This window comes from Euleptes europaea, chromosome 8 (genome assembly GCF_029931775.1).
Source record: "Euleptes europaea isolate rEulEur1 chromosome 8, rEulEur1.hap1, whole genome shotgun sequence".
NCBI lineage: Eukaryota > Metazoa > Chordata > Lepidosauria > Squamata > Sphaerodactylidae > Euleptes > Euleptes europaea.
Genome location: NC_079319.1, coordinates 98,084,277 through 98,109,366, shown reverse-complemented (window position 1 = coordinate 98,109,366; position 25,090 = coordinate 98,084,277). Strand labels below are relative to the sequence as shown.

The 25,090-nt window shown below is 45.4% G+C and overlaps 1 protein-coding gene across 1 annotated transcript in view; it reads right to left on the bottom strand.

Moving 5' to 3' along the window:
- Positions 1-25,090, bottom strand: part of PHLPP1 (PH domain and leucine rich repeat protein phosphatase 1) — a 269,392-nt gene that overhangs the window by 137,418 nt on the left and 106,884 nt on the right. Inside the window, exon 4 of the mRNA XM_056854991.1 lies at positions 21,735-21,860. Within this exon, the coding sequence (XP_056710969.1) occupies positions 21,735-21,860 (126 nt within the window). The remainder of the gene's footprint in view (positions 1-21,734; positions 21,861-25,090) is intronic.

Genomic DNA, 25,090 nt, shown 5'->3' with positions numbered 1-25,090 from the left:
GGTCTGCCTCAGTTTCAGTGACAAGCTGTTGGAATACAGACAACAGCTGTCCCAGAAGGAACAACCAGAACTAATTGTACAACTTTATTCATAAACGTACAGCTACAATACCGTTGAGTTAAGCATTAAAAGAGCTTGGGGGTGGGGAGCAGGAAACACACCAAAAGAGAACCTTCACAAGCGACTGAGGGGTGCCTGCTTAGTGCTGATCCACCACTCCAGTTTATGAAAGAACAAACACAGAGGGGCAAAGAAGTGGAAGAGAAACAACATACTGTCAACCTATAAGGAAGCTGCCACTGTGGAGGATTTAAGGAAGGGGGAGGCAGATGCACTGAATGAACTTTTACTGGTATATAAGCACAAAACTGATTATTTTTCCATGTTGAAGTGTAGCTTTCCAATAGTCATATAGACTATCTACAGGAAACGGAACCTTGGATGCTGAACCATGAGGGTTCCCTTCTGCTCTGAGGTTAGGAGGGTGATAAGAGAGAATCCCATCAATTGCTCAGGGAGGCAGGACCAACTTTAGCAACTTCCTGTCTCCCGGGGGAGTCACCCTGGCTCAGTTTGGTTACTTCACAAGCTAATGAATCCAGGGACAGGAAGAGACAGGGATGCAAAGGTCACTGCATCAAGGGAGGTGTCTGCTAGGAAGGTGAGTGCCTTGAGAACGCAGTTGGTGACCTCTGTTGCCCTTCTGTTGTTGCTGGGAATGAGTTGGACCAGCTTCAGGAACCACAGGATGGCTGCTCTAGAGATTAATGTGGAGGCAGCCGCTGCCCTTCCATGTCCCTCCAAAGTCTCTGGAGGCTGTTGCAGGGCCATTTAGAGGAAGGAGAGCAAAGAAAAGTGGTGAAGACAAAAGAAGCAGCAGAGCCAAGAGGAGGTGTGAGAAGAAGGTGTGAAGAGAAAGAGAGACAGGCTGCAGCAGCTAGAAGACTCTCTCAGGTCTGAAATCACTCTAGGAGAAAAGCAAGTAAAAAAGACGAGGAGAGACACTGAACTCCCTGCCAAGGCAGGAAGTGAACTGAGCTGACACAACTCCCACTGGGAGACAGGAAATTGCTAAAGTTGGCCCTGTCTCCTGTGCAATTGGTGAAAATCACCCATATCAAGATGCCCTCCTCCTCAGAGTGAGAAGAGGTAAAATGAACCCATGGTGTGCAGGCCAGTACATATCGAGATCAGTAATCCTCAACATGGTGACAACCAATGTATTTCCTGACACCCATCTCTTTCTCCAAAGCATCTCTTTCCAAAAACAAAGAGGTAGCCCTAGCTGTCCCTCAAGTGGAGTAGGAGGTGCTTTAGAAGAGCCCAGGAGGCATTACCTTTGGATCTGCAGGGAGCACCTATTTGCAAACAGCTGCCTTCATCATAGGACAATATTGATCAGTCTCATGGCATTTTGTAGAACTTTCCAATGTTGTATGATTGTATGATGAGACCCAGTCATGGCAGACATTTTGTGGTGGTGCCTACTACCTGTTCTCAAACTTGCAGAAGTCCCCATAAGGTTCATCAAGGTAGGGTGCTGCTGGTCTAGAAGCTTCCACAAGAAATGTCCCAATACATGCAGTCAAGTGAAGGAAGCAATGTGTGGCCCAACATGACCTCACTGGCCATGTATTGAAATCCACCCACTCCCCATCAGGAATAAACTAATGACTGAAATATGACAGCACAGCCCTGACCATATAGTAGTAAGGAATCTCATATAGGACCACATAGTAGTAAAGAAATTTGAAAGGGCCAATATCTGGAGATCAATGATATAAGTCATTCTGGGTCTTCGCTGTGAAGAAAAGCGGGGTAAAAAATAAAAGCACCTCAATTAGAACAGATCCATCGAATCCTACCCTGCCAGGGGCAAATGAGAATAGAAAGGACCCAGCGATGGGCTATGAGTTGGAAGAAGTGTCCAAAGAAAAGCAATAATTATGAAGTGCAGGAGAGACAGGAATCAGCGCCTCATACTATTGCCTAACCCTGCCAAAGACCTCACAAAATTCTGTTCAAAAACATACAGAAAGAGCCTTGGGTACTCAAGTGAAGGCTTCTTCTGCTCAGAGGGACAAAGGGCATCTTCATGATGGGTGTTTCCGTTTCTTCTTAGTTCGGGAGGCAGGAATCAAATATTTAAATTTACTAGCCTCCTGGGGTAAACACCCCTTAATTGCCATTTCAAAACTTTCCAAGCCTCTCTTCCGGGTCGGACGGCCCCCCCGCCGCAAGCGCGAAGCCGCGCTCTTGCTGCCTCGTTGCCGCGGGGCATGTAATCGCCCCTTAAAAGATCCGGCACGCCACCCCTCGGTGTAAGAGGGGGTGCAGACTCGGGTGCCGGTGGCGGACCCGTCATTCGAGCGATAGCCGCCTTGAAATCGGCGGCAGTCGCTCTGACGGGGCTCTGCTGAATGGCCGGCGCCATCTTCAGGAGCAGCAAGAAGCAAGCGAGGTGGGATCCGACTTTCTTCTAAATTTTTTTTTAAAATAAATTTTCACATTTAAAGAATTAATTTGGGGTGTGTGGCAGTATTTTTTTTCAAAGACTTCATTTAGAACAATCTATAGTTCAGTTACGCTTGGCTTTGAGACTTTTGGCTTTTTGCCAGTTGTGTGACGTACTTTAAAAAGTTTCTCATCAAACTAAGAACTTGGAAGTAAAAACCAAGAGTTGGAGAGCAATCAAGTGACATGGAATAATATCAAGTGAGATGTCATGGTGATTGTTTTCTCTAATATGGATTCTTCCATCTGAAATAATTTTTCTGCAATGAGATAAAAGAAAATTTCTGCCCTCCCCATCCTCCTCTATTCCTTTGGATTACAAATACCAGCTGTTTTGTCTTCAGCCTTCAGCCTTTACAGTTTACCAATGGGAGAAAAAGAGAAACATACTAAAGACATTCTTAAAGATGTAAAGTTGGCTGTACCACTGCCTCCCAGAAGACCTTCAATAACTCAAATTCCAGCCAAACAGACAACATCTCCAGTTACTTCAACATCTGTCAGTGCCAAGATGCCTCCTAAAGTGAAACCTGAAGTAACACTGACTTCTGTCTTTGAACTTTTAACTAAGACCCATCAGGATGTTATAGAAATGAAGCAGGAGTTATCCCAGAATACAGTAACAACATCTCAAAATTCTGCTGCAATAGCTACCTTGCAAGACACAATTTCATCCCTGACTATCAGGCAAGATAGAGTGGAAACCAAGCTTAAGAAAAATACACAGGAAATTAAAGAAACTAAGAAGAAGGTGGACACTCTTGAGATGGCAATAGCATCCTCATCTGAAAGGGACGACAGACAACAAGACCAGATGGCTATGATTGAACTTAAGATAAAAGAATCTTCGCTGCGCATACGTGGTTTGAAAGAAAAAGTGGAAAATAAGGATTTACGTGGATACCTATCAACTCTGCTGGCTGACTTTTTACAGGAAACTGAAGAAGTAACTGCTGGGATGATTGTGACAGCCTATAGAATCAACTCTGCATATGCAACCAGAAATAAGGTACCTAGGGATTGCCTGCTTCAACTATTTTCAAGGAGTCATCGGGATTTGATACTAAATACACACTACAAGACTCCATTAAAAATTGAAGATGAACCTTTGAGATTGATGAAAGAAATACCAGCAAGACTATTGAAGAAAAGGAAAGATTTTATGGAGATTGTTCAATGTTTAAGACTTAGTGGAATCCAATTCAGATGGGAATTCCCACAGGGTATTTCCTTTACTTTCAAGGCAAAAAGGTTCAAGTATACAGAAGTGGATAAGGCGGAGCAGTTTCTGAGAAGATATGAGGCAGACCTGGTAAAACCTACTAAATCAGCCAAGCAAGTTCCAACTAGAGAATCTACAGAAGAAGAAAAGGCATCTGAAGCAGCTGGAGGTGGAGATTTACCAATAGACTCCTCTGAGGACTCCACAACTGACGACTGAAGACTGCAGAATTGGGGGAGGGGGGGCAATAACTGACATGGTTGTTTATGTTGAATGGGGAAAATTATGGGAATTAATTGATCTTTGATATGTTACAGGTCCTATCTTGGAATATTAACGGATTGAATTCTCCTAATAAAAGAAGAAAAATATTTCACCATCTACTCAAAAGTAATGCTAACATTATTTGTTTACAGGAAACGCATATACTCCCAAAGGATATATTCAGACTGGAACATGTAAGATTAGGTACACTCTTCACGGCTTGTAATAGGGTTAAAAAGACTAATGGAATAGCTATGTATATACCTGTCTCATTCGAACCAAGAGTTGTTTATCAAGATATGGAGGGAAGAGTTTTGATGATTGAAATAACATCTGGATTTCAGAAGATAATGCTTGTGGGAATATATGCTCCTAATATAAATCAAAAAATGTTTTATGATAAATTAGCAATTTTATTAGCTGAATATGCCACAGAAAAGATGATTTGGATGGGGGATTTTAATGGTGTTATATTACCTAAGGTAGATAGATCTGGGAAAAAGAAAAAAGCGCTTAATGAAGGAAAGTTACCAGGGGTTTTTGACACTCTTATTGATCAATGGAACATGTTTGATGTTTGGAGATTGGCACATGGAAATAAAAAAGGTTATACTTTCTTTTCACAAAGACACCTAACATGTTCCAGAATAGACATGTTGTGGCTTTCGCAAGGCCTAACAGAGAAATCAGAAAACCCAGAAATTTTACCCAGAGTTCTGTCCGATCACAATGCTGTCTCAGTTAAAATTCAAGTGGGAAATAGAGGGTATAAACCCTGGAGAATTAATGATTTACTTTTAAAAAATTCTAAAATAGTTGCTAAATTGAAGATAGAAATACAGAATTATTTTAAAGAAAATATAGATAAGGGTACTCGCCAAGATATAGTTTGGGATGCCGGTAAGGCAGTAATTAGAGGATTATTAATTCAACAAAATACAAGATGGTATAGGGAAAGAGAGAATAAGAGAAAACATATTTTAGATGAAATAAAACAAGGAGAAAGACATTTAAGTAGGTTGCAAGATAAAGCAAGTAGATATGAACAACAGGTGAAGATTAGAAATTTGCAACAGCAATATGAGTTTTTAATTGCAGAAGAAATTGAAAGAAAACTTATGTTTAATAAACAAAGATTTTTTGAACATGCAAATAAACCGGGAAAAATGTTAGCATGGCAACTTAAGCAGAAGGAGAAAAAAATACCAATAACTCAAATTAAAAGGAAGGGTAAAATCACAAGAATAAAAGAGGAGATACTAGAAACATTTGTAGAATTTTATACAAATTTATATAGCAAAAAGACACCTTCAGAGGTAGAAATGGAGATGTATTTTACTAAAGGAGACTGGGGGAAAATAACACAAGAAAATAAAGATTTTCTGGATTTGCCAATAACTAAAGAAGAGTTGGAAGAGGCAATAAAGAAAAGTAAATTAAACAAATCTCCCGGGCCAGACGGATTTAATGCATCCTATTACAAAATATTTAAAGACCAATTAACCCCTTATCTGTTGGAAGTAATGAATTTAGGATTGACAGAAGGGATTATCCCTCAAACTTGGAAACAGGCAAATATAGTATTAATACCAAAGGCAAATTCGGATACATCGGAAGTTAAAAATTTTAGACCAATATCATTATTAAATACTGATTATAAACTATTTGTAACAGTCTTAGCTACAAGATTAAAAAGAGTATTAAATCAAGTAATACATGAGGATCAAGCTGGTTTTTTACCAGGAAGGTTGATGAGTCAGAATGTGAGGGTAGTAATTGATCTTTTAGAATATGCAGAGCAGGATACAACACCATTAGCTTTGATATTTTTGGACGCTGAAAAAGCCTTTGATAATGTTAATTGGCAGTTTATGTTTAAGGTATTAGATTCTATGGATTTTGGTGAGAATTTTAAAACAGCTATAAAAGGTATATATACACAACAATCTGCTAATCTGATTATAAATGGGTCATTATCACCCAAAATAGAAATTCAAAGGGGAACGAGACAGGGATGTCCTCTTTCCCCTTTACTGTTTATTTTAGTATTAGAATTATTATTGCATAATTTTAGAAATAGTGATGTAGTTGGTGTACGAATAGGTAGAAATCATTATATGTTTAAAGCATATGCGGACGATGTAGTATGTTTTTTGACTGATCCGATTGAACAAATTGACAGATGGAATAAAATTTTGGAGGTTTATGGAAAGCTTTCAGGGTTTAAAGTTAACAAAATTAAAACTAAGATTATAACTAAGAATATGACTCTCTCACAACAACAAATATTAGTAAAAAAGACGGGGTTTAATATTGAAAATAAAGTTAAATATTTAGGTATATGGTTATCAAATAATAACCTTAATTTATTTCAAGATAATTATGTGAACCAATGGCAACAGATAAAAAAGGATTTGATAAGTTGGGAAAAACTGCCATTATCGTTATGGGGAAGAATTTCAGTAGTAAAAATGATGCTATTACCTAAAATGCTCTTTTTGTTTCAAAATCTCCCAATAATTAAGGGTGTACAGATATTTGATGTTTGGAAAAAAGATATTATGAGTTTTCTCTGGAGTAAAGAAAGACATAGAATTGCATACAATAACCTAATTGAGCAAAAAGATACGGGTGGATTTGGATTACCAGATTTGAAACTGTATTATCAAGCAGCATGTTTCACCTGGATTAGAAACTGGATTCTCTTAGAGAATCCGAAATTATTAGAATTAGAAGGTTTTAAATTGAGATTCGGGTGGCATGCTTACTTGTGGTATGATAAAGAGAAAGTAAATAAAGAATTTAATTCTCATATTATTAGGAAAAATTTACTGCAAATCTGGAATAAATATAAAGAAGTTTTTGAAAGTAAAACACCTGGTTGGATTAATCCTATAGAAGCATTTATGAGAAGAGGTGCACATTTAAATTTGGATTGTGATAATTATAGAGAAATAATAGAATATAAAGATGGTATATGGGAACTGAAATCAAAAGAAGAAATTTTGATTAAAGATTGGTTTATGTATTATAAATTAAGAGATGTTTTTAATAAAGATAATAGGTTAGGTTTTAATCAAACCAAATCAAAATTTGAGGTTATACTATTTAAGGGTAATAAAGGATTGATAGGTAGGATTTATAAATTACTTATAGAGACAAATTTAGAACAAGAAAGGATTAAGTTAGTGATGCTGAAATGGATGAGAGATTTAGGTTATAATATAGATTTGGAAATTTGGGAAAAGTTATGGAAAAAAGAATTTAAGTTTACAATTTCAAATGAAATAAGAGAGAATTTGTATAAAATGTTTTACAGATGGCATATAACTCCTGTATTATTAAGTAAAATGAAGAAAGATGAGGAAAATATATGTTGGAAATGTGGTACAGAAATAGGTACATTTATGCATGTTTGGTGGTTTTGCAAAAAAATAAGGAGGTTTTGGAGATTAGTTTTGAACGAAACGAATGATTTGATTAAATTAAAAATTAAGAAAGACCCCGCTTTTTGTTTATTGGGAATACCAAAAAAAGATTTGGATAAAGGTGACAGAGTCATATGCCAATATAGTTTTGCTGCAGCAAGAATTATAATTGCTAAAAAATGGAAGCAGTCAAATAAACCTTCAATTAAAGAGTGGCGAGAGAAATTATGGATGTATATGCGGATGGCCAAAATTACAGCATTTCTATATGATAAAGATATGGAGGAATTTAAAGCTACGTGGGCAAAGGCCACCGCATATTGGGATAAAGTGGCAAAAACGGATTTTAAAAGTATAGTTAACGAATTATAGTATAAGATGATTTTTAATATGATATAATAATAGCTTTTTCTTTTTATATGCCATAACACTTCATCGGAAGTCCAATGGTGGAGGGCACTGGTGGGCGGAGGGGTTTTGTATTCGGGGCACATGTTTTATAAAATGATTTGAATATTGTAATAATGGATAAATTGTGTCCTGATTATGTAACTTTTGTTTTTCTTTTTATGTACATGTAATTTTTATTTTATTTTTTGTTTTTTATTTTTTTTCTTTTTGTGTGTTTATTATGAAAATAATAAAAAAATTTAAAAAAAAAAAACTTTCCAAGCCTTATATTATTAATGAGAACATAGAAACAAGCTATGTGCAACTGTGTAGATATTAACTCCCTGAAAAGATACTAAGATAGCGTGAATAGACTAAGCTATGAAGAACCTGTAACTGTAACCATCATAGAAACTATTAGTAGATGTCAGGGAGGGCAAGATGCCCTTTGTCCCTCTGAGCAGAAGCCTTCACGGTGATTACCCAAGGCTCTTTCTCTCTCAGAGGGTCCAAAGGGCATCTTCATGATGGGACATACAAGAGCAGTCCCCTACGTGGGAGGGTTAGATGTCTTGGATTATATTCTGCAGTACCCGTCTACCGAATGCGGCGTCTGCCAATGAGTAAAGGTCTAATTTGTAATGTCAAACAAAGGTGGACACTGAGAACCAAGTCGCCACTTTGCAAATCTCCTCTATAGGAGCCTGTCAAAGGCAATGGAAGTGGCTGCACTTCGTACAGAATGGGCAGTGATACCCCCTGGAATAGTAGAAAAGGACAAGAGTCCTCTAGCACCTTAAAGACTAACAAAATATTTTCTGGTAGGGTATGAGCTTTCGTGAGCCACAGCTCACTTCTTCAGATACAGCTAGAATGTGAATGTGAGGATGTTTAGTTAATCTGTATCTGAAGAAGTGAGCTGTGGCTCACAAAAGCTCCTACCCTACCAGAAAATATTTTTGTTAGTCTTTAAGGTGCTACAGGACTCTTGCCCTTTTCTACTACTGCAGACGGACTAACACGGCTACCCACTGTGAATTACCCCTGGAATAGGAAATTTGCTTTCTACATAAGCATTCCTAATGCATAGGGAAATATTGTGGCTAATAGATGCTCTAGAAATGGGCTTGCCCTTGTTAGGGGGAGAAATGTTAATGAATAGTGCGTCTGACATTCTTATGGATTGTGTATGAGAAATATATGTGTGTAAGGCTCTTCTTAAATCTAGAGTGTGCCAGGCCCTTTCTTTGGAAGTTTTTGGATTGGGACAGAAAGAAGGTAAGACTATGTCCTGTTCTCTGTGAAATTTAGAATTGCATTTTGGAGTAAAGGAGCGGTCATGCCTAAGAACGACCTTGTCTTTGTGGAAGGTAATGAGACCAGGTCTGATTGAAAGTGCTTCTATTTCAGAGACTCTGCACGCAGAAGTGACAGCCGTTAGAAACAGAGTTTTCATTCTCAGTCACTTGAGACCTATTTGTGTGATAGGCTCAAAGGGCGGTTTGGTGAGGGCTGTCAGTACTGTGTGAAGGCTCCAGGTGGGGAACCTGTGTCTGACAGGAGGAGAAATAAGGGTCAGACCTCTGAGGAAGGACTTAATGTGGGGATGTTTAGTTAATCTGTAACCAGCCACCCTAAGAACGATGGTAGCTATAGAAGCCAGCTGTCTACGAAGTGTGGAAGAGGATAAGCCCAACTTATGGCCCTCTTGTAAAAATGATAGAATGCCTGCTGTTCTGGGTTTGAGAGGATTGATTGATTTGCGTCTACACCATCTAGTGTAAGCCTTCCAAGATGTATTATATATTCTCTGGTTGAAGGTCTGCGCGCTGCCTGTATGGTGTGAATGATGTCTGCATTATAACCTAAGTCTGATAGTCTTTTTTGTTCAATTCCCATATGGTCATTTTGTACCATCCTGGATTGGGGTGACAGACTGGGTCTTGAATCAGTAGGTCTTGTCTTTCTGGTAGCCTCCAGTGATTGTTGTTCGACATCTGTAATAGGGACGAGAACCAGGGGCGCCTGGGCCAAAATGGGGCTATGAACAGTACGTGCGCTTTTAGGAGACGCACCCTTCTCAAAACTCTTGGAATGAGAGGGAGAGGTGGGAATGCATAGAGCAGTTCCTTGGGCCACGAGGATATCAGTGCATCTGTCTGTTCTGCTCCATGTTGTGTGTACCTGGTGAAATACCTGTTGAGTTGGTGGTGGTTGTTCGAGGCAAACAGGTCCACCTGTGGGATTCCGAATTTCTGTGTGATGATGTGAAAAACCTCAGGGTGTAGTGACCATTCTGCCTTGCTGAGAGTCTCCCTGCTGAGCCAATCCACTTGAATGTTGAAAGCACTCTGTATGTGCTTGGCTGCGAGTGATGACAGGTTGTGTTTGGCCCAAGTCAGTATGTTTAGCACTTCCCTGTGTAAGGCCGAGGACCTCGAACCCCCCTGCTTTTTTAAATGTGCCTTTGCGGCTACATTGTCCATCCTGATTAGAACGTCCTTTCCCTAAATTTGGGGATGGAAGGTCTGAAGGACTCTGAATATTGCCCTGATTTCTAAGATGTTTATGTGTAGTTTTTGCTCCTGGGGATTCCAGGTGCCTTGTGCAGGGAGTTCCTTCAATGTTCCCCCCCAACCTGTAGGACAAGCGTCCGTGTTTATCTGTATTGGGGGTAGGTTGGATGAACCAAAAGCCTTTAGACAGGTTGCTCCGAAGAGATCACCATTTTAGACTTTTTCTCGCTTCTTTGGAAATGATGACATTTTTGTCTCTTTTTCTTTGAATGTCTCCCTGGTAAGGTCTGAGAAGCCATTGTAAGGGCCTTGTATGTAGACGGGCCCATTGAATGGTCGGGATACAGGCTATCATGTGTCCCTGCAGCTTTGCCAGGGACATGAGTTTAGAGGACCGGGAAGTGTATGCTTTTTTGGCTAGAGAAGTTATTAGATATATCTTTTCTTGTGTGAGATAGAGTTTGTTCTTTTTGGTGTCTATGTCTACTCCAAGGTGTTTTATCCATTGAGAGGGAAACAATTGGCTCTTTTTGTAGTTGATAATGAAGTCATGACTTGTCAACTTCTCTATCACCCTTTGCGTGTGCTCTAGACTTTGCTGTTTTGAGTCTGCGCATACCAAAATATCGTCGAGGTATAGATATATTCTGATCCCCTCTTTGCGCAGATCTGCTATTAGAGTAACTAATACTTTGGTGAATACCCTTGGAGCAGACGTTAATCCGAATGGGAGGGCCCTGAACTGGAAATGCATTCCCTGGTACAGGAATCTGAGGAAGCGTCGATGTGCAGGGTAAATATGTGGAGATAGGCTTCTGTGAGGTCTATGGATGTCAGAAAGTCCATTGGTCGAAGGGCCTCTGTGACTGACCTCAGCGTCTCCATCCTGAAATGCTTTAATGGTATAAACTTGTTCAGAAAGTTGAGGTCTAGTATGGGTCTCCATCCCCCGTCTCTTTTGGGAACTGTAAAAAAAATTGAATAAATTCCTAATGAGAGCTCCAGCAGAGGGACTGTCTCTATGACTTTGATGTTTAAAAGATGTTGTATGGCTTCTGAGGTCCTTTGTAGTCCTAATTTGTTCTTTGAAGCTGGGGAGACAACTAATCTGTTGGGTGGCATGCGTGAAAATTCTATTTGGTATCTGTGTGTGATGATGCTTTCTACCCAATGGTCTGGTTGGGATGAAGACCATTGGGGAAGAAACAGACTGAGTCTTCCTCCCACAGGCGGCGAGGTGGCGTCATTGCTTGTTTTGGCGACCGGGTTTATTCCCTTTGTTGCCTTGGAAGGGTGAGAATTTTGCTATCCTATTGTACCTACCCCCTCTACGAAAGGAGTTGAGGTTTTGGTTCCACTGAAACCTGCGCTGATCAGGCCTGTACTTCTGAAGTGAGTGGTAAGTTCTAAAGGAAGTGGATTGAGAGAAGCCCTTGGATTCTTTTTGAAGACTCTTAGGTAAGGCTTTCTTTTTATCTTTAGTCTCTACGAGAATGGGGTCTAATTTATCCCCAAATACCTCTTCCCTTGATATGGGAAACCCATGAGAACAGATTTTGAACAGTGTTCTACCTGCCAAGGGCGTAACCATAGTGCCCTTCTAGCTGCTGAAGAAGTGGCTAGAGCTCTAGCCGCAACAGAGATTGTATCCAAGGTAGAATCAGCTAGAAAAGAGACTGCTCTCAATATTCTGGATACCCCTTCGCAAGCCTGCTTCTCTTCCTGAGGCATGAGCTATGTAAGCTTTCTTGTCTATATAATAGCTGCCCTAGAAACTAGCGCGGACGTAAGGGAAGCGCTGATGGCTAGAGCAGAAGCCTTGCGTGCCTTTTTACATGCTAGTTCTGCTATGCTATCAGCAGGGTCCCTGATCATAGCCTGACCTTCTTCAGTTACAAGATCAGATGTGTGGAGTGCAGTGACTGGTGCTTCCACAGGGGGCACTTTAAGCAACTCTGAGGTGTTATGGTCTAGGTTGTACAACTTTTTTGATGAAAGAGGGAATTGTTTGGAAGCCATTGGCTTCTCCCACTCTGACCTCATCAGAGTTAAGAAGTAGTCTGGCACTGGAACTACCCTGTCTGGGTTGTCGTGCATATGGAAAAATTCCTTGGTTCTCTTTTTTCTTTGGGAATGTGAAGTTTCAGAGTCCTCTGCCAGGTCAAGGGCTGCTAAGGTCTTTGATAGAATCATAGAATCATAGAGTTGGAAGGCACCACCAGGGCCATCAAGTCCAACCCCCTGCACAATGCCGGAAATTCACAACTACCTCCCTCTCCACACCCCTAGTGACCAGAAGATGGCCAAGATGCTTTCCCTTTCATCATCTGCTGAAGGTCACAGAATCAGCATTGCTGACAGATGGCCATCTAACCTCTTCTTAAAAACCTCCAGGGAAGGAGAGCTTACCACCTCCCGAGGTAATAATAAAAGAGGAAATTCGTCTCAATTGAAAACTCTAGATTGTTTAGGTTGTTCAATAATGTCCTCTCCGTCTGAACTGAACTCTCCCTCCTCTTTATCATTATCCTCGTCTGCAGATGAGGCTCAGGAGTTGTCGCCCTGCATTTGATAGGATTGGGACCCAGAAGTGTCTTTTAAGGCCGCTTTTATGGGCCACCTACCATCCCCAGGATTATCCGCCCTAACTCCAGTAACAGTAGAGGTTTCCATGGCATGTGCTCCCTGGGAGGAGCTTCCCTGAGAAGAACGGGGAGGAGGAGGGGGCTGCACCATCCTTAAGCCTTCTGTAAAGGCGTCTCTGATTAATGCAGAAAGTTCTGCTTTTAAGAAGGCTAACCCGCTCTCTTGTATCAGGGGAGAAACAGCCCTACCGGTAGCTGGAGTCTCCGCCGTCGCATCCCGTCCTTGATTTGGAGGTGAGCCGCCTGTGGACGGGGTTTCTAGAGCCAAGGGCGAGCCGCCAGCCTCTCTCCTTTCTCCCCTTTTGGTCTGTGGGGATTAACAGCCTCCGCCGATGTAGCGTCCCTGCTGCAAACTGCCGCGGACTTTTCTCCGCTTTTGGACGGCGCAGCTGAAGAGCAGGCGGCAGTGGGGGGACGTTTAGCGTGTCTGTTATTAGCCTAGCCGGCTCTTTTGTGCTTACTGGTGCCGCTCGCGCCGAATTTATTTTTAACTTTGCCCTTGGATTCCATTGCATGACTGCAAGAGGGCTGGTTGGAGTCCGGAGGAGAACGTGTAGCCGCCGACAGGAGGCTAGGATCTAAATCGCCCTGAGCAATGTATGAGTCCTCTTGCCTGGCCGCCATTTTGTAAAGCAGGAAAAATTTGCTATGCTTTCCCCCCCTTCCTAATCTTTTAGGAATGAGAAAGGGAGAGAAGGGTAGATAATAGGAAGAATATAGAAGGAGGATAGAATAGAAAAGGTTAGAAAGAAAAAAGGCTGGCTATCTATTCCTTTTGAAGCTGAGAACTGCAAAACGGGCCCTTGGTTACTTACTGAGAAGGTTCCTTCTCCTCTGAGGTACAAAGGGCATCTTGAAGACAGACGTGTGTTTCCGTTCCTGGGTCATAGATAGGCAGGAAGTACACAGAAATTAACCTCACTTCCTGTCTCCTGGCCGGAAACGCCCCTTCGTCTCCACTTGAGACTTCCCGAGCTATGTTGCATGCCAGGATCCGTGGACAGGAATCTGTAAGGGTAATCAGGAAGAACAACACAGGGCCAAACTTCAGGCATTTGGATGCTGTAACTTTAATGCGGATAGGTAACCGGAGGTACACTGAACGGGATCCGCTAACAAACAAAACATAATTATTATTTTTTTTGGTAGACACGTATTTCACATGCAACTTGTTGAACAGGTAACATCAACTTGTTGAACAGGTAACATCAAAGGTGAGTATGTGTGGGAGGAGACCGGCTCTCTTCCCAACTAGGAGCAATCAAGGACAAGGAATAAGTTGCTCAGGTAATAAGGTGCTCCAGTCTTTGCCCCAGGGTGGGGCCAAGATGCCCTTCGTACCTCAGAGGAGAAAGAACCTTCTCGGTAAGTAACCAAGGTCCCGTTCTCCCTGAGGTGAAGGGCATCTTGCAGATAGACGGGATTTTCAAGAGCTAATCCGTCGAAGGGTGGGAGTCATCTTCTGGAAGGACGTGCTGGAGCACCCGACGTCCAAAGGCAGCATCCGCCGAGGAAAACTGGTTCAGTCAGTAGTGACGCACGAAGGTTGATACGGAGGACCAGGTGGCTGCCTTGCAGATCTCCTCGACTGACGCCCTGTTGTTGAAAGCCGCCGAGGTGGCGGAGCTGCGGATTGAGTGCGCAGTGATGCCAAGGGGGATAGGCCTGTCACTGAGCCTGTACGCTTCTTGAATGCACTTACGTAGCGCCCTGCTGAGGGCGGGCTTGGAGAGTGGTCTGCCCTTGTTGGGGGTGGCCACAGAGATGAACAGAGCGTCGGTCTGCCGGAACGGTGCAGTACGGGTGATGTATATGTGCAGGGTTCGCCACAGGTCGAGGGTTTGCCACTCCTTTTCCCGTGGGTGTTGCGGGTGTGGCACGAAGGAGGGAAGGTGGATCTCCTGCTGCCTATGGAAGACTGTGTTGACCTTTGGGATAAAGGTGGGGTCCAGCCTTAACACCACCTTGTCCTTGTGAAACACGCAGAGACCTGGATGGGAGGACAGGGCGGCGAGTTCGGAGACCCGGCGAGCTGATGTTACAGCCGTGAGGAAGAGAGTTTTCATGAGGAGAGCCTTCAAGGGTGCCTCGGCCAAGGGCTCAAAGGGGGGCCTAGTGAGTGCCGTGAGTACCACATGTAAACGCCAGGTTGGAAATCTGTGGATGACTGGAGGCGAAATCAGTGAGAGTCCTCTCAGGAAGGTGAGAACGTGTGGGTGTCTGGAGGTGGCGTAGTCCCCCAGTTGGGGGACTACGATGGTGATGGCTGCTAGCTGTTTGCGCAAGATGGAGGGTCGAAGGCCCTGTTGCGCCCCCTCCTGTAGGAAGGCCAGCAGTGTGGCCATGACAGGATTCAGTGGGCCGAGTCCCTTGCGTCTGCACCAGCGTACAAACGCCTTCCATGCGGAGATATATATGCGCTGGGTGGAAGGCCGTCTGGCTGCCAGCATGGTGTTAACCACGTCAGGGGTGTAGCCTAGACCGAGTAGCCGTTGCCTATCAATACCCAGACGGTCAAGCAGAACCAGGCTGGATCCGGGTGTAGGATCGGCCCCTGATGTAGCAAGTCCTTGGATACTGGTATCCTCCACGGCGGCTGAATGGACAGCTCCTGGAGAGTGGGGTACCAGGGTCTGCGCAGCCAGTCTGGAGCTACGAACAAGACTGTTGCTCTCTCCTGCCGCAGCTTCCGCAGAGCCCTCGGGATGACTGGGAGCGGAGGGAAGGCGCAGAGTAGACCTGGAGGCCAAGGGGCCAACAAGGCGTCCGTCTGTTCTGCTTGAGGATGTGAGTAACGCGAGAAGAATCGAGGTAGTTGACTGTTTGACAGGGACGCGAAGAGGTCCACTGTCGGCCGGCCGAAGCGAGTGGAGAGCGTGCGGAATACTCGAGGTTGTAGCGACCACTCCCTCGTCCACCTTCGTTCTGCTCAACCAGTCTGCCTGTGTGTTCAGCTCGCCCCGGATGTGTTCTGCCTTGATGGATAGTAGGTGCCTCTCTGCCCACCGGAGGATCTGGCTGGCTTCCTGGTGGAGAGTTGATGATCTGGATCCACCTTGTTTGTTCAGGTGGGCCTTCACCGCCATGTTGTCCGTCTGGATGAGGACATGGTGTGCAGAAACGTCTGTTGGAAGGATTTTAGTGCCCGGTAGATGGCTCGGAGCTTGAGCTGGTTGATGTGGAGAGATCGCTCTTCCTCCGTCCAGGTGCCCTGTGCCACCTGATGGTTCACTGTGGCACCCCAGCCCTCTAGGCTGGCGTCGGTGAAGAGCTGTATCATCGTCTGGTGCCAATACTGACGACCCTTCTGCAGGTTGGTGGGGTTCAGCCACCAGCGGAGGCTGCGCTTTACCTTGTGAGGAAGGGTCAGGCGAATGTTACTCCTCTTCAGGATGAGCTGCTGGTACGGCTTGAGGAACCATTGGAGAGGACGAGCGTGGAAGCGAGACCAGGTGACGGAGTCTATGCACGCGATCATGTGGCCCTGAAGCTGAGCCAGCGCAGACAGGCCAGTCGTTCTGGAGCTGAGTGCTCCCCAGGCCAAGGCAGATATTTTGGTGGCCTTGTCCTTCGGGAGGAAGAGGGTGCTGCAGGCGGTATCTATAACCACTCCTAGGTGCTGTAGGTGCCGGGCTTTTGTTGAAGTTGATGAGAAAGCCGTGGTTTTCTAGAGTCTGCACGACTCTCCGAGTGTGCTGGATGGCCTGATGTTTGGATGGAGCAGCGATGAGCAGGTCGTCTAGATAGGGGTAGACGTGTATTCCCTCCTTCCGGAGCAGAGTTACCAGGGTGACCAGGACCTTTGTGAACACCCTGGGGGCGGAGGAAAGGCCGAAGGGGAGAGCCCTGAATTGGAAGTGGAGACGCATGTAGTTGAAGCGCAGGAAGCAAGGATGGTCGATGCAAATGGGGATGTGTAGGTACGCTTCTGTCAGATCTATGGAGGACATGAAGTCGTCTGGCCGGAGTGCCTCGACGATGGAACAAAGAGTTTCCATCCAGAAGCGTTTGGCTTGGATGAATCTGTTTATGTGTTCTAAGTCCAGAATAGCCTGCCAGTCTCCGTTCCTTTTGGGAATGGTGAAGAAGATGGAATAGACTCCAGAGGATCTCTCTGGTGCCGGGACAGCTTCGATGGCCTTGATGTGGAGCAGGTGATTGGTGGCTGTCCAGGTCCTCGAATGCTTGTTGGGGTTGGATGACTTCGGTGATTGAATGAACTGGTCGGGAGGGAGGAGTCGGAATTCGATCAGATAACTCTTGCGGATTATCTGCTTCACCCAGCGGTCGGGAGAGGCCTGAGCCCACTGGTGGCTGAAGCGGCTCAGCCTTCCTCCCACTGGGGTGGACCCGGAGTCACTGCCTTTTTGGTTTGTTGAAGCGCCCCGTCCTGTTGCCTCTGTAGGACTGGGAACCTCTGCTGGATCTGCCGCCCCCCCTCGCTGGGCCCCGGTTGTTAGACCACGTTGGGCGTCCGCCGTCGGATCATGGACGTGGCAGGGAGTGAAAGGAACGAAAGGAGGGGTAGGATGAGGAGGGGCGTCCCCTGTTGTCCCTCCTGAGGTTGTGCGGCAGCGCTTTCTTTTTGTCCTTCGTCTCCACGAGGATCTGGTCCAGCTTTTCCCCGAAGAGAAGGCCTCCCTGGCAGGGGTAGGCTAGAAGCATGGCCTTGGAGGAGAAATCTGCAGCCCATGGTCTGATCCACAGTGCCCATCTGGTAATTGTGTTGGCCGCCGCTGCTCTGGCACTGAGGGTCAGGGAGTCCAGGGTAGCATCTGCCAGGAAGGTAATGGCCTTTTGGACCCTGTTCATGCCCTCCGTGGCTTGCTTATTATCAGGAGGAATGAAGGTTGCCCAGACTATGGCCGCTCTGGCGATGACGGATGCAGTGGCGGAAGCTTGTATGGCCATAGTGAGGTTCTTGTGCGCCTTCCTGGAAGTTTGGTCAACCCGCCTGTCAAGGGGGTCCTTCAGCGAGCCCATGCCGTCCTCGGATAGGAGTCCCGAGGAGTGCAGGGCTCCCACTGGCGCATCTACCAGTGGGGGTTTGAGCATGTCCATGGCGTGGGGAGCCAGATTGTACAATGCTCGCACGTTCCTGGGAAGCTGTTTGCGCGAGGTTGGCCTTTCCCATTCTCGTTTGACTATGTCCTCGAAGAACTCGGGGAATGGGACAGTCTTTGTGGATGGTTGGGACCTGGGAAAGAGGTCTTGGGGCCCCCTGGGTCGAGTGTTGGGCTTGTTGCCTTCCCCTGGCTCGTTGGTATCGGTAAGGTCCAGAGCCAAGATGGCCTTGGAGAGGAGGTGGTGGAAGTCCTCTCCTGCAAAGAGCCTGTTGTGATGCTCAGTGGTGGCTTGGGGCTCTTCCTCATTGGAGAGCTCCCCCTCCTCCCTTCCCTCTGAGGCTGAGTCTGAATCTGAGTCTGCAGAGGTATCTGGGGATCCCTCCATGCAGCTAGGGCTCTGAGGGGGCCAGGCCTTCCTAGCAGCCTTGGTGAGCAAGGGGGGTGGGACTTCCCTGGGGCGGCGGGCATGGTTCTCGTTCCCAGAGGTCTCTGGTTCTGGGGAGGACTCACGGTAAGAGGCCTCAGAACCTCCCCTGCGTGAGGAGGAGAGGGAGGCTGCCTGCAGAAAAGGGAACTCCTCCCGGAGAACCTGCCTCATGAGGGCCCTTAGGCCTTCTGCCCTTTGCCCCCCCCTCCAGCAAACAGGGCCCCTGTAGCTCACCCGGCTGCCGAGAGGTCTGTTGTTGGTGCGTGGTGAGAGCCGCTTCTTGTTGGTCTTCCTCACGAGGAGCCGTCTCGTGTTGCTGCCGCTCTGGGGAACGCTGCAGGTCCTCATCGGCTGCGCAGGCTGTGCTGGCGGGACTTCTTCTTCTTCCCATCCTTGTCCACCCGTTTCCTTTTGCGCCTGCCGCCGGAGCTGGTCTTTTGCGGCTCGTGGCAGGCTGGGTACGCGCCCCTTCGTTTCTGAGCTCGGCTGCCCCTGCGGGAGCTCTGCCAGCTGAGGAGCTGGTCCCAGCCGCCCCCGCCTGGTGTCCCCGTTCTCCGGGCGGTTCTTCGGCACTCCCGGGATCCGCGCCTTCCACGAGGAGTCGTTTGGACGCCATGCCGCTGCTGGACTCCACCGCCGCCACGAGGAGCCAGCCAGAGTTCTTGGCCATGGTCTGTGCAGCCTCCGCGGAAGCCCTGCCGGCCGCCTTGCAGCTGCCCCGCTCAACCGCGGCCGCGGGAGCTCGGGCACCCGAGGTCCCCTGCCTGGTGTTCGGCCAGAGACCAGCCACCGGCCGGAGGAACCCATCCGAGGTAGAGCTGGGCGACGAAGACATCCTCTGGCCGTTGGAAAAGCCGGGGATGTCGAAGTCCAAAAAGGAAGAGTGGCTTGGAAGCCTGGATCGAAAAAAGTCGATGGTGCTGGTTGCGATCGGAGCAACCAGAAGGAGCTGCCTATCTACGCGAGGCAGGAAGAAAAAGTGGGAGACGAAGGGCGTTTCCGGCCAGGGGACAGGAAGTGAGGTTAATTTCTGTGTACTTCCTGCCTATCTATGACCCAGGAACGGAAACACCCGTCTATCTGCAAGATGCCCTTCACCTCAGGGAGAAAGGCTGCTCTCCCGATAAAGGCAGGAAATAGAAAATGGCAATTAAGGGGCGTTTACCCCAGGAGGGTAGGAGCCCCGTGGCGCAGAGTGTTAAGCTGCAGTACTGCAGTCAAAAGCTCTGCTCACGACCTGAGTTCGATCCCGACGGAAGTCGGTTTCAGGTAGCCGGCTCAAGGTTGACTCAGCCTTCCATCCTTCCAAGGTTGGTCAAATGAGTACCCAGCTTGCTGGGGGTAAAGGGAAGATGACTGGGGAAGGCACTGGAAAACCACCCCGCAAAACAAAGTCTGCCTAGAAAACGTCGGAATGTGACGTCTCCCCATGGGTCAGGAATGACCCGGTGCTTGCACAGGGGACCTTAACCTTTACCTTTTTTTTACCCCAGGAGGCTAGTAAATTTAAATATTTGATTCCTGCCTCCCGAACTAAGAGGAAACAGAAACACCCATCATGAAGATGCCCTTTGGACCCTCTGAGAGAGAAGAGACAGAATCCTTTGTGACTCCCCACACTCCAAAATTATATGGATTAAGCTCTTCTTTAATCAAGGTAGGTACACTCAGGATGGCATCAGATGGCAGCCTCCATACAGGTGCATGAACACAAAGAACCTTGATGATGATCTTGATTAACCTTCTCACTTCACTTACATACTGCGGTGCCTACACATCACAACTAAAAGCTGTAAACTTCTATCTCAGCTTCTGATTTCTTGAGAGCTCTTCCTCATTCTGTATAATTTGCAGGGTACAATCAGGTCTGTGTTATTTTATATTGCAAAGAATTGTGGTGTTGCATTTTTTTTTAACACACACAAGAACGTCCTGAATTCTACAAATAAGTATATCAGGGAGAGATGTGCTAGACCACCTCCTCCCCAATGGGCAAGTTTATGAAACGGAGCAATTTTATTTTAAGTGGAGGAACGTCCAGAAAGGAGACCTTGCCTCCAGGTACAGTCCAGATTTCCATCTCAGGTCCCTATAAGGTATATCTAAACCTCCTTCTCAGACCAAGCGAGGCACCCCACGCTGAAACTTCCATCGCATCAGCACCTCCAGACTTTGACGTTTCTGGTGTCGGGAAGAAGTGCAATACGAACTCCTGACGCTGCTTTCATGGCTTGGACTAGATCCACACTACAGAAGCTTCGAAGCCTTAAGCATAACAAGACACCAAGCCCTTTGCCCAGCAATTCTCAAACATTTTTGAAGTGGGACCCGCTTATAAAACAACACCACGCAGGAATCTCATGTTAGTTAATGCTGAACAAGTTTGTGTCCATTTTTCACATTTAGCGTTTAGAAACATAGGGCTGGAGCTAGACAGCTTTTCCCGCTATCTCACCTAATTCTTCTCTTTATCGCAGTTTCTGTTTCACATGATTTTTGCCCATGCAGGCCCCACAACCACCCCAAGTAGCTTTTTCGGCAGTCAAAAGGAATCCCTCCCTCGGCCATCAGTGGCAAAGCTGGCTGGATCCAACCTCTATGCTATAACTGAGCAACCAGCTGTATTTCATGGACATTTTGCACATCATGCAGAGACTCAAATTTGCCACTGATGCTCCCAGATTGCCTTGTATACACCTTCCCCCCACCTGTGAAAGATTTACAATCCACTTCTGGGTTGGGAGGCAAATTCTGAGGCATTGCCTCACTCTGTCACCATGTTCTGTGTAACTAGCAGACTGGCTTTTAAATTGGATTTCTGCCCACCCCCTAACATCCCTCCTTCCTTTTCCAATTCAGATAAACATCTCTGCCATTTAGAGGATCTCTCAGCGAGGATCTCTATCATTTTGGAAAAGAAACATTTGCACAGGTCAGCATTCATCCAGAATTGCCTGCTTCGCATTCATCATGCTAATTAATTCGGATCTTCTGTGAAAGCACGCAATTGTTTGTTTATTTATATTTATTTATTTATTAGACTTATAACCAGCCCTCTCCAGCAAGCTGGCTCAGGGCAGTTAACATCATTTTAAAATACAATAACAAATATAAATATCCATGATAAAATCAAAAATAAAATTCTAAAACCTAACATGATGGCGCATCAAGTCTAAAACTGTAGGGACCGTACAGGTGGCAACCCTTCCCATAATTAATTCAGCATAATTAGAAAGTCGGTGACGTTTCAAGCTCTTCTTACCTTTGAAGCCTGCCGGAGCCACCGGAGATACTCAGTGAAGGTGTCAAAACAGATGTAATAACTCTGGCTCTGAGGTCCAGAAGAGCTAAACGCTAAACAGTGCTGGTGCTTTTTAACTTCTTCAACCTGTATTCAAAAGAGAGAATGGGGGAGAGAAATTGTAATTGCTTCCTAAGACAGCAGTCAAACCTTTGCAGCACCAATTAACCAGAAAACTGATTAAGGATCAAGAAGGTACAGATGCCATCAACACAACTGATTCCCTTTGTCTGTTGTTTAGTAGGATTCAAAAGTTATAAATTGCAACAGGAGTCCAGGGCACTGTGAAGACTAATGAAATTTACCCCAGCAGCAGTTTCTTGGGTAGCTCCAAAACAAGCTAAAACGCGGAACAGTTCTGATTGCATGCAATGATTACCTACAATGAAAGGACAGCAACCTCTTCCAAATGGGAAAACCACCAATGTGGATCAAACGTTCTCACGCAACTCAGTCTGGATTTTTTATCAGACTAGCAGTATCAGAAGGCTAATTCAGGCAGCAACAGTCACTGTATTCACGTTAGCTTTTATGTTAGGATCTTTTAACCAATGTTGTCCACCAACTTTCTGCTTCATGACACACCCTTCCCTGGGGTGAAATGAAACAGGAGATACATAAATCTGATGAGGACTAAAGCACAGCTGGTGCTGCTGGAACACAGAAAAATTTCCTGCTACACCTTTTAGAGACACACCTGGACGTAAGAATTAGTTACTGAACTCCCTTACCAGATGTGTGATAAAGTTTCCTTAGCAGATAATTTTTTGCTTTTCACACAGTTTCTACAAATTTGTAATACTGGCTTCCAACTACTTCTTTTTCCCACTAAACAGACATTAGTGAAAAAGTTAGAAACACATTGTGACCTAAAATTTGCTCATGAGTAGTCCTCAGAGGTCCCAAGGAATAAATGAACACCCTGTACACTGCAAAAATCTTTCCAGACAGAGCAATGACAATGACAACTGTTTGTAACCATCTGGGAGCAGTCCTGCGAACACAGAACCTTCGCCGATTGTAAGCATTCTGAAGTGTCAGCGGAAAATTACACGTTATAATGAACAGTGGGAGGTAGCAGCACACACAAACACACAGAGGAGCTTCCTGTGGGACCCCTCCCAAAAAACTAGTTGTATTTACCAGTGTGTTTTGGTTTTATAAATGTGAAAATATCCAAACCATACCACACATCACGGATACTACTGACGGGGGGCATGAAAGAAGTTGGTGACTTTCTCTACCACTTAAGGGAGAATCAAACCGGCTTACAATTACCTTCCCTTCCCTTCCCCTCCCCACAACAGACACCCTGTGAGGTAGGTGGGGCTGAGAGAGCTGTAAGAGAGCTGTGACTAACCCAAGGTCACTCAGCTGGCTTCATGTGAAGGAGTGGGGAAACCAACCCTAGTTCACCAGATTAGCCTCTGCCGCTCATGTGGAGGAGTGGGGAATCAAACCCAGTTCTCCAGATTAGAGTCCACTGCTCCAAACCACTGCTCTGAACCACTACACCACAATGGCTCTCACATCATGATAACATCATGACCTGAGCGGGAGAGCTTGAACTCTGTGCTGGGGTGGGGGACTCCATACAGAACAGTTTCCAAAGCAGCCACACATTTCTCGTAACACGGTTTTGTCCTTCAAGTAAAGTATCTACAGTATACCAAACAAGTGCCTAGAGTTGTGGGAAGAAATTGGGGAAGTGACACGCACACATACAGGTGACGGACTGAAAAAAGGAGGAGAGAATCAGCACACAGGAACTTGGGTAAGTGAGAAAGAAGAACAGCGAGCAAAGAGGGTTTTAAACATTCAGAGGAAGACTGGGGGAGCTGAACGAAGGGGAAAGGACACGGGCTGCTGGTGAGAACAGGTGGGAATAGGGTGAGGTAACCTCTAGGCATAAGTGTGGAAAATCAGAATTTTCAATTGTATGGAGATGTCGTTTCTGCATTTTTCTCTTTCCAAAATAAAAATAAACACAGAGGTTTACCAACTGGATGGAAAATATCGGGGTGAAATTGTCAACTCTCTAGACCTTGAATGGCCTGGAAAGCACATCTTGATATTACATTAGGAAAGCTAATCAGGAATGCTTGTTGACTGGATGGCAGGTGGGCAACATCTTTGTTTTGACTGCTGATACAACCAATTATATTATCCTGATTGCCCCACTGGGTAGTTTCCATGGTCTCTCAAACCATATTCTTCAATGCCTTTTGAAAACCAAACTACCAGAGGATTCAGAGAATATACTGGAGAGATATGCAGAGATTTAAAGAAAAATATTCATGACTGCACAGAACAGGAGACTCTGATCAACATCGCATTAACACACGCTCCCAGCCCTCCTTCCAGAACAATACTTTCATTTGCACTTCTTTAAGTCAGCCCTTTGAATGTACAGGCAATATGCTTTAGTGATTAGGAAGTACAACTAAGGACATACCGGTGAACTCCTTCAAAAAAATTATAGTTGCATATCCTCAGTCATAATTAAAACTCTACTGGGTTGGCTACACAGTCTGGATGAGATGCCAAAGGTATCCTGGAGTGGCTTAGGTAGGAATCCCATCCAGTCACCAAGCATTCCTGATTAGCTTTCCCAATGTAACATCAATATGTGCTTCCAAGGCCATTTTATGGAACTGTTGTCTGGGTCTCCGGGGTTTGAACCAAGAACCTTATGGGCCCAAGGATGGAGCTAACAAGCCTAAATTAAACTAGGAGTGCTGAGGCCTCAGAGCCATTTTCTGTCACAAGAAGGGAATATTGGAACCCCCTCCCCCCCAGCCGAGATGTATAAGCGGTATGAAGCCTCTTGATTGGCTAGGTGCTCTATATATGGCTATCCTACTACACAACCCTTGTCTTGTCAACAGAGTACCAGCTTTTGGCAGTGACATTTTAAGCACGAGGTCAAGAACTGGTTTTAAGCTCTTGATCCACTCACAGCTGAAAGCCCTGGTTGTCAATACATCCAGAAAATACTGGACCAGCCTAGCCCAAACTTCCACTAAGTATGGAACCAAATACGTCTCTTTAAGAAATTGAAAATAATAAGGTATATTCGAGGGGTAGGTGGGATACTAGAATAACCCGCTTGTGAAGGGAACAGCAGATAGAGATTATTATGGCACCAGAGGGGTTTTAGAGGGGTTTTACAAATAGAGTTGCCAGCGTGACCCATGCACAGGTTCATGCCAATACATAAAGACAATTGCACAAGGCATTCCTCAATATATTAATGACTTGTTGTGAGGCTTCGTGTGTGCCACTTTCTAATAAAGGATTCTCAACACCCACAGTTT